Source organism: Antrostomus carolinensis, unplaced genomic scaffold (genome assembly GCF_000700745.2).
Source record: "Antrostomus carolinensis isolate BGI_N321 unplaced genomic scaffold, ASM70074v2 scaffold9735, whole genome shotgun sequence".
NCBI classification, from domain to species: domain Eukaryota; kingdom Metazoa; phylum Chordata; class Aves; order Caprimulgiformes; family Caprimulgidae; genus Antrostomus; species Antrostomus carolinensis.
This window is the reverse complement of record NW_010315750.1, coordinates 5,105-15,173: the sequence shown is the minus strand read 5'-3', so window position 1 is coordinate 15,173 and position 10,069 is coordinate 5,105. Positions and strand designations below refer to the sequence as shown.

Below are 10,069 nucleotides of genomic sequence, written 5' to 3'. Positions count from 1 at the left end.
AGGTGGGTTTGAACATCTCCAGAGATGGAGACTCCACACCCTCTCTGGGCAGCCTGTCCCAGGGCTCCAGCACCCTCACAGGAAAGAAGTTTTTCCTTCAGTTTGTCTGGAACTTCTGGTGTCCCAGTTTGTGCCCATTGCCCCTTGTCCTGTCACTGGGCACCACCGAGAAGAGCCCGGCCCCATCCATTTGGCCCCCCCATTTCAGATCTTTATAGACATTGATAAGGTCCCCTTCTCAATCTTCTCTTCTCCAGGCTGAACAGTCCCAGCTCTCTCAGCCTCTCCTCATAAAGCAGATGCTCCAGGTAATTTAGTCTTGCAAAAATAATGAAGCCCAGCTAGTCAAATATCAAATTTTGGTTTCAGACTTGCTTACAGACTGCTCCATGCATTATAAAACCTCCTTTTGGATCTTTTATCCACCAAATTCCTGAAATAAAGTTCCCCTTTCCAAAGGTAATTAAAAAAAAATCATGAAAATAGTTCCTTGAAAATTGTTGCACAAGTGTGTTTGTTCCATTTCATACATCATGGCTCCCACTTCCTTGTTTATCAACCATTAAATGTTTGTCTAAATTACCAGAGAGGATATAATTTAGGAAGGTAATTACCTCAGTGAAATCATGTGTGATCATTTTACACTTTTTCTCATTCAGGAAACTGGTCACATGAATCTGGTATCGGGCTGACTCCATCCATGGGTTAAAGCTCACAAGCAGAGTTGTGTCATCTAGACTTTTACCTTGGATCCTGGGCTCCCACAAGCTGCCTGGAAGTAGTGCAGATATTACCAAGTTTCTCAACTGTCAATAAATATTTCAACAGGACACCCGTGTCTACATGACTCAAACAGAAAATTTTTTACCTGTCTTTATACATGGGATGGTTCTTTTCATCAGAGAGTCATTGCAGTCTGCAAGAAAGAACATCAGTGACTAGTCAGAGACACTGTACTTCCATTTAGGAAAAACATCCATTTCCTTATCAGAAGCCAGACACCTAACTAAGCCCTCCTTGATGAGTAGAGACCTTTGTTCCAAAGCAGTAGCAAAATTCCACATCAGAATAGTATTGGTTTCCAATGTATAATTTAGCCCCTCCACTGATTTTATGGCTTGTTTTGGGGTTTGTTTGTTTGGGGGGGTTTTTTTGTTGTTTTTTTTTCCATCAGAGCAGAGATAGTTACTAAGAAAAGACAGAAATCACACAATACGTATTATAACACTAATATTTGACAACTTTTGCTAATGTAAAACTTGTGCAGAAAGGATCATAGTGGAATTAAAACTTCATATTGATCTCTGGACCTTGAGAGTTACCACAGCAATAGACTTCTCCAAAAGCATTCTGGTCCAGGAAAACCAGGAGGCTGGAATCTTTCTTGATCTCAAAATACTCTTCCATATTTATAATTCTCTTTGCTTCATTCAGCAGATTTGCCTTGCTCTTTGGGATGTTCTTCAGAGTCAAATCCAGGGTTACATACTCAACATTTAGCAATGCAGGATTTACAAGTCTCAATCTAAATTATGTCTCTCCTCCAGGGTTTGGACACAAAGAAAAAGGAACAGTTCTATGCTTAAACAGCTGAAAACATTGCATATCTTAAATTTCTAACTTTCCAAGTTGGAAAATATATAGTGCCCCTGTAATTCACACCTAAGCTCTAATCAGCAAAGCATCCTGCAACTGCTGAGCTTGACAATGAGCTAAAGAACAGTGGAGGATAAAAGCCAGGAAGTTCTCAGTATGACCAGGTATAAGAAAGGATAAGAGGGCTGAAAACCCAAGTGCTTCAAGAGTTTCCCACCTCACATTGACTGACACACCATACACTTTGACATTTTATAACTACAAAGTCATGTTTCCAACTATAAAGAAGTTAAGAAGAAAATTAAGAACCAGTTTTCAAGCTGCATTGAGTGCCAAATATTTAGAAACTAGTCAGTGCAGCCAGAGGGCACTGCAGATGCTCAGCATCTTCAGGGAAAACAACTTGTTTTTAGTTATAGGGCAATTTTCATATACACAAGAAAAGGTCAGGCACTCTATCAACTTTCTTGGTAAATGATGCCTAACTGTGGCTTTGAAAACAAACTTCACCTGTGTAAATTTAGTATGAGAAGTCAAACTTTCCTCCTTCTTATTTGGAAATTCTGGCCTGTACTTCCAGCTTCCACAAGCAAAGGGGCAACTTTGAAAGACTTAAAATTAAGTAAAAGCCGCAGCGATATTCTGCAGAGAACATGAAAGATTATTCTAGAGCTCCATTCATGTAGATGAAATATCTTTGTACCTGCTCCACTGATGAACATTTCAACAATAATAGCCAGGAGATGTAACTTACCTTCAAACAACCTCTCAGAGGGGCACCTACACTAGTTTTCAGGTTATAATTATGAGTTGCTCTTTAGCTGTAGGAAAATTCTTGACAAGCTACAAATGTAATTTCTCAGGAATTCTCAAGTCCAAGGCTTTGTCCAGCTTTCAGAGAGCATATAAATTTTTTATAGCAATTATCTTCCATGTAAGAACTACAGTCAACCATAATCAAAGGGTTTGGCCTTCACAGAATAGTCCCTTGACACGTACCTTATTCCAAGCAGAGATTTGTCAAACTACTGGACACAGGATCCCAGAAACAAGGATGAGATATATAATAATAAACAAATAATAAATGTACTCTGGATACATACCACAGGGGTATCCCCAGAAACAAGGATGAGATATATAATAATAATAAACAAATAATAAACATACTTTGAATACATACCACAGGGGTATTGTAGATAAGGCTAGCACCATGGATCTTCTAAACAGCAACACTGAGAAAGGGCAACAAGTTTCTATAATAATGTCACCCTATTGCCAAACTTGGTCACAGTTCACAGGTCTGGTCTGGAAATAAAACCCACCCAACTACAGGTCCACAAATCATCACAGTCCTAAACTCAAGGCCTAATTGAACTAGAGCATCTCTTACCAGGCACTGTGAGAGATGTGGACTTGCAATTGTAGTCTCCATCTACTCCCAGTTTGGGCAGGTGGTAGACAGTCACTTGGTAAGTCTGGCCAGGTTCCACTTCAAAACGGTCAAAAGTGAAATTCCACTGTAAACAAAACACATTCACAAGGATTTAAAACAAGAATCTTGTCCTGTAAAGGCTCTGAAATTAAGAGTGGACTTGGGTCCTGGCTCCACTGTGTTCCCTCATCCCATATGACCCTTTTTCTGAAGCTTGACTATAAAAATGAAACATGGGTTCATTAAATGTACCAGTCCCCTACTCTATCTCAATTTCTTCTGTTTGGAATGAGAAAAGTACAGTTATTTCCTGGAATCTCTGAATTGATACAACAGTCTCATGCCAAACAACTGTGTGGAGCTTCCACTTAATTACATTCTGAATTAAAATGAAATAACACCAAAATATGCAATTTTAATACTCGAATTCTAGTCTAGTATGAATCTTGCAGCGCTGTGCAAGTGCTAAGCATTTAGAATTGCACTTAGACACACATAGTTTTGTACCTGGCCATTCCATATCTATTTTTTTTTTAAATCTATACTCCTTTCCACATATCAGCAATGCTGTGCAAATTAATGGAGAAGCACTGGCTCTAGATGGGAAGCCAACTATGACCCAATTCTGCGTGGTAAGGAACAAACTCCAGCTTCTTATTGTTCATAAAGGGAGCTGTGGATGCTCAGCATTTTTCTGATGAGTTTCCTAGATTGAGTGTAAGCTGAAGGACCACCTCCAGGGTGGGTGTTTTCCTCCACAGCAAGAGGGTACAAGAAAGATGTGGAAGTAAAAGAAAGGGTTGAATTAAAAAGAAGGCTATGTCATGGCTGCCAAGCAGAATCCAAGCACTCCTACAATTATCTGTTTTAAGCAACATCTGGAATGATGACACGTGCTGGGCACTGAAAGCAACAATGCTTAAAAACTGAAGGATGGGAAGAATGAAAGAGAAACTGGGATAAATATGAAGCTTGTACGTGGTTACACACAAGTGTCAAACAAACTGGAAATAACAGCAGGTCTCAAGCCCAGTATCTTGATTGTTTCACCAACTCTTCTAACCAGCCTGTACTTTTTAATCGCTAACCTTGCTGTATGACAATGAAAGCAGAAACAAATCCACGGACTAGAAAAAAGCAGCTTAGAGCCCTTTGCACTTACCCGGCCTCCATCTGGACGGACCTGAAGTGTCAAGTTGTTCTGAAAGTCAAACTGGGCACAGATCTGTTGATTGCTGTTCACTTGCATCACAGCCAGCTCTGCCCCTTGGAGATACCGGATGCTAGCTGCAGGCACAGGGACAGAGATGTCTTTTCCTGTCATCTGCACACACAGAGGTTGCAGCCCCCACAGAGATTACCACCCTTCCTAGTCTTGTTGCTGTCTTACTCCTTTGAAGCACCAGGGATCCCAACACAAAGACAACTGGCCATGAAAAAGTGAGCGTGCAGGGTTGACTAACAGCTTAGAGGTTGTCTTGCATGGCAAGAGCTCCATCAGTGCAAATAAACGGGCAGAGTCGAAGGCAACTTCATTCTTCCAGTCACCCCAGGCAGTTTCACAGGTTCAGTGTTGTGTTTAGCTCTGCCTCTCAAGGTTGCTTCATGCAGTGTGGGCACCAAAGCAAGCATGCTTTTATTTTGGTACAGACAAGCCCAATGAGAAAATTTATAACCATAGCTACACAAAATGACTGGGTTACCTGAGTCACACCTGCTTCTACACTACGATAGCTATACAGAGATAACAACTCTATGCAGCCCTCAGACACGGGCCCTGCAGAAGGAAGAAAATTAATGTGTTTAATTCTGTCTTCAATCAGTCCATGGGCAAGAGCATGCAAGGGAAACACTGTATACAAACAAAGAAAAAATAATCAAAGATATTTGCAGAGTGAGAAAACTGGTGAGACTTACTGGTACTCATTTAGGCTCCAACAATGAGACAATTATTCCTTTATCAAGAGACATCTGCATATAGGAAACCTAAGTTACAAGGACCATCTTGTGCAGGGGAGTTACATCTATGGACTGAACAAATGAGAATTAATTTGAGAAAGCACAAATAGCTTATGCACTGTTAACCCAGTGCAAGATCCTCCTGTTTTGGGTAATCATAGAATGGTTTGGATTGGGAGGGACCTTAAAGCTCATCCAGTCCCAGCCCCGCTGCCAGCAGCAGGGACACCTTCCACTAGACCAGGTTGCTCAAAGCCTCATCCAGCCTGGCCGAGAACACTTCCAGGGAGGAGCAGCCACAGCTTCTCTGGGCAACCTGTTCCAGTGTCTGACCACCCTCACAGGAAAGAATTTCTTCCTAATATCTAATCTAAACCTCCCCTCTACAAGTTTAAAGCCACTTGCCCTTGTTCTATCACTAACTGTTCTAGGCAATGGGTTAACAGTGCATAAGCTATTTGTGCTTTCTCAAATTAATTCTCCTTTGTTCAGTCCATAGATGTAACTCCCCTGCACGAGACTGCTACAGTCATCACTGTGCCTTGAAAAGGCAACGCTTGCAGGGCAAACCTCTTTTCTCCCCTCCCTGCCATAGTAAAGGTCTGGGTCCCTTGATTCCATTTTTTTATCTGCTTTTCCCATTTTCATGTCATCATCCCATACTAGTGGAAACATTTTAAATTCTTGAATGCCCAGCACACACAAAGACCTGATTCATTCACCAAGAAAATAAAAAATCACCCCTCCAAACAAACAAAATTAAACAGCCAAACCCCCAAATTTCAAAGCTCTGCTTTCATGACTAGATCAGTAAAAGATTTCAGGTTGTAATTCTCTTCCCTGTCCTTACTAGATCAGACCTAATTTCTCTGCTCCGTGTTCACGTGAAGCCACCACCACTTACCATCAGTGGCCACTTTCCACTCTATCCGAAGCACTGGGAGCAGGTTTCCATCCATCTGACGGAACACATCAGAGGAGACGTGAAGACTGCTTGGAGCAGAAGGAGTCCATACAGGAACCCGCAGCCAGCTCACCTCCATGCAGGTACCTGTCCAGCAAATAAAAGCTGCCACTTAGAGCCAGGATGAGAAATCTTTGCTTAATTGCAATTATGCTCTGCCCTTTGGATCAGGGTTACTCAGAGGGCAAAACTGGGTGGTAAGACTGCTTCACAGTTCAGAAAGGCAGTTTTCAGCATGCACATACTTTCTAAATTGCCTGTAATACTCTGAACTCACTCATTCTAGTAACTTACACTTCCTCTTTTCCTTAAAATCCCTTAGTAACTATCACAATCAAAGTAGTTGGGTTAAACAAGTCAAGTAAGTTTACTTAGTCCATCCCTTGCTGCTGAAACAGACCTATGTTAGAAGACTAGCACTAATTTCCAGCCTTCCAATAATAAGTTTGTCAAACACCCAGGGAAATTGTTCCAATAGTTAATTATTTTCTGTTTAAAAACAGACTTCTAATTTGTATATACATCTGCATTTAGGTTCTTGTTATGCCTTTCCTAAACTAATGAGCTCTCTGGACAGAAAAATAATTTATGCTACTAGTCAAGACAGTGTTATGGAAAACTGGTCCTGTAATCTCATCAGAAAATGAAATCAGGTATGACAGGCATTAGGCAGATCTCCTTAGACTTTTGTAAGACATTTGACTTATCAGAGCATATTAAAAATAGCTCTGTGAAGCACAAACACAGGAAGAACTAGGCTGACAAATCGAGGAGTGGCAAGTGGGAAACCATTACTGTTGGAATGGTTTAAATAGCTCTGTGGGGGTGAGCGTAGGCCCAATGCTGCAGGCTCTTCTAAAAAAAAAAATATCAAGAATCTAGAAGTAAATATAAAATAACTTGATGATAGAGCATATGATAACTGTCAGACTTGGGGGGAGGGGAAGGTAGAACTGTCAAGAAAACCAAATCTGAGTCACTTTGTGTACTGGACCCGTTCAGATAAAACACTTCTTGAGGCACTGTGAGATACATCTAAGCAAATGCAGTTTGGGTCATATTTACCTAATGAAAGTTTATAACAGTATTTATTTATAACAGCACTGCTGAAAAACCAGCAGAAGAACTGGTGAACATGAGCTGTGCCATCCAATCTATGAATCATGGAAATGGGTTAGCATGATCACTGATTACATTCAAAAAAGAAGGAAAGAAATAAGAGGTAAAATGATTCTGCAGGCTTTGGAGAGACTGGTTTGATATTCTTTTAGCTACTTACTGCATCCAAACTAAACCACTGTAATATTGAAAAGAGAACAATGAAGAGCAAGAGAATAAATCTGTAGGTTGAAGTCCTCAAAAGCAAAATATGTTTTGCTACCACTTGCAGCTGATAAAAATCCATGCTGCCAACGAAACCTAAATGATTCTAGGAAAGGTTGGTCTCACAGCTACATTTTCCACTGAATTTTCCACATTCTCCTGCATGAATTAAAAAAAAATATTAAATAATTCACGGGGCTGTGTGATCCCAGAATTGCCTTGATTGGCAAAGACCTTTAAGATCGTTGAGTCCAATCATTAACCTCACACCAACAATTAGACAATCCTCAAATGCTCATTCTACCAAAAAAACCTTATAGAAAACCTCATAAGATTAAAGCACCTTTCAGAAAACAGTGTACTAAGCAAGGAAAAAAAAAAATCTTACCCCTAGAGCAGAAAAACAAGAACCATAAGGCAGAATCTAAACCAAATATTCAAATAAGGCAGCATTTTAATGATGGAGCTGCAGTTTGGTGTAGCCATGTTCTCAAGCTGTATTCCACTGGCCGTCTGCCAGTGAGAAATAGGATCCCATCTGATCCCACCCAACCCTTCTCCTGCCAAAAAAAGAAGTTTAAAAATCTGGTTATTTTCAACATAGTCATCTCCCTGATCTGGCATGCCAAGTATGGTTAGAGAAATACTTGTGCCAGTATGATGCAGGGTTGGGAAATGAGGTAGAAATGAGCCTGCTTAGAACAACGACTGCAAAGAAAGGCCGAGGAGTTCTGCTGCCCTGGCCAGAAATCTCCACGCACCAACGGGAGAAATGCAGAACATTCCTCTTTTTTTTTTTAAAGAAAATTACCCATAATCATATTTAAGTGCTTTAGATGTGCAAAGACTTGACCCCTTACATCTGATAATGTCCAATATATTTATTCAGTGGGACCTACAGTAACTCTAGTTTCCTTTCCCAATTCATAGAATCATTTGTGTTAGAAAAGACCTTTAAGATCGAGTTAATTAATTGGATTTTATGCGAAATAGTTTACATTAATTGCTCCCTTTTTAAATTCTAGTTAATATATTAATTTTTCACCGAGTACTATCATAGACAGAATAGCTTGTAATGAACATTTACTGACAAACTTGTCCTGAAATTCTAATTTCTTTAAAAATTAACCTTCTCAGCTTTAAATAGAAACTAAACAAGTTGCATTGCTGTCCTGTTTTTCAGCTGAGACAGATCTGGGTTTCTTTTTAGTAGCTACAATAATGCTGTATTTTGATTTCAGCTGGGATTTGTTATAAGGAACATTGATAATATACCAATGTTTTTGGTTGTTGCTGGAAGTTGAAGGACTTTGTATTTTGCCAGTCTGCAAGCGCAAGATCTCAGGGGGGAGGAATATTGCCATGGATCAGCTCCATGGGCATTGGGCTCTGCCAAGGGGCTGTTCCATCTCCTGTCCCCCATGGGCAGGAGATCCATGAGGGGCTCTTCCTCTCTTGCTCTCTCTGGCTTTGGCTCGGGCTCTGGCTCTCCCGGGATTGCGGTTTCGGGTCGGGATTGTGGCTCCTGCAGGATCGTGATCTGGGAATGGGCTGGGCTCGGTCAGCGGGGGGGGAGCAATGGCACTGGGGGGCACTCATTTGCATATTTTATTACTATTATTATGATATACAGAGCTATTCTAGGTACTAAAAAGAAACCTAGCTCTGCCTTCGCTAAAAACCAGGACAGTTGTGTTCCACCCACCCCACTCCACACCCCCAAACTCCATCCTGAAAAAGACTTAACTTCCCATTCCTATTTTAGCTGGAGCTGATTATGGATCAAAACAAAAACTCCCAGAGCAAAGCATAATAGCAATGCTTCACTTTATGTCCCTCTGATTCTAGCAGAAAGAACTTGCTTTAAGAACCCAGTTAAAAAAAACAAACAAACCAAAAAGCGTGATCTGATGTGAAAACTGCAATGAAGAAAAAAAAATTACTTACTATTTCTTACGAGGCAGTTTAAATCCTGTGGGGGGAAAAGAAATAAGAATATTACTCTCAGAATAGAAACTGGATTGATGGTAATTTGCTTTTGCTTGGTTGCAGGAGAGGGGCAGGAAGAAAACAGTTTGGTGAATAGTGACACATACAAACTGGAGGAATTAACCATCGGGAAACGCTGCACAAAGCTGTTCACCTACCAGGGCATCCCCTTCAGCTTATGTTTGGGTTCAAAACCACCACACAATGACACTAAAAACAGGATCCATGTCTAGTAGCACACAGGGATGAATGGTCCTGTTCTGCCTGAACAGAAAGGCTGCAGCAGCTAATGGCTGGTCTTTTTCCTGATGCCTCATTAGAGCCAAGGAAGGGAAAAGACAACACTCAGTAAGTGCCAGGCTTGTAAATTAGATCTGGTGATTTTACTTTTTAGAAATACATTTGAGACACAACCCATGAAGGAAAAAAAATATAAAATTAATTCAAATTGGATTTGAGGAGGTTCTCCTCCCCCTCTACTCTGCCCTGCTGAGGCCACATCTGGAATGTTGTGTCCAGTTCTGGGCTCCCCAGTTCCAGAGGGACAGGGATCTTCTGGAGAGAGTCCAGTGGAGGCCACAAAGATGATGAGGGGCTGGAGCATCTCCTGTGTGAGGAGAGGCTGAGAGAGCTGGGACTGTTCAGCCTGGAGAAGAGCAGCCTGAGAGGGGACCTGATCAATGGCTATCAATATCTGAAATGGGGCCAAATGGATGGGGCCGGGCTCTTCTCAGTGGTGCCCAGTGACAGGACAAGGTGCAATGGGCACAAACTGGGACACCAGAAGTTCCAGACAAACTGAAGGA

General features: G+C 41.1%; 1 protein-coding gene across 1 annotated transcript in view; it reads right to left on the bottom strand.

Annotated features, from left to right (window-relative positions):
* The window catches only part of IL17RA (interleukin 17 receptor A), a gene marked incomplete at its 5' end in the record, with an annotated part of 19,028 nt that overhangs the window by 6,820 nt on the left and 2,139 nt on the right, over window positions 1-10,069 (bottom strand). Inside the window, 6 exons of the mRNA XM_029084973.1 lie at window positions 615-772; window positions 869-916; window positions 2,987-3,113; window positions 4,191-4,315; window positions 5,892-6,038; window positions 9,222-9,248. Coding sequence (XP_028940806.1) covers window positions 615-772; window positions 869-916; window positions 2,987-3,113; window positions 4,191-4,315; window positions 5,892-6,038; window positions 9,222-9,248 — 632 coding nt within the window. The remainder of the gene's footprint in view (window positions 1-614; window positions 773-868; window positions 917-2,986; window positions 3,114-4,190; window positions 4,316-5,891; window positions 6,039-9,221; window positions 9,249-10,069) is intronic.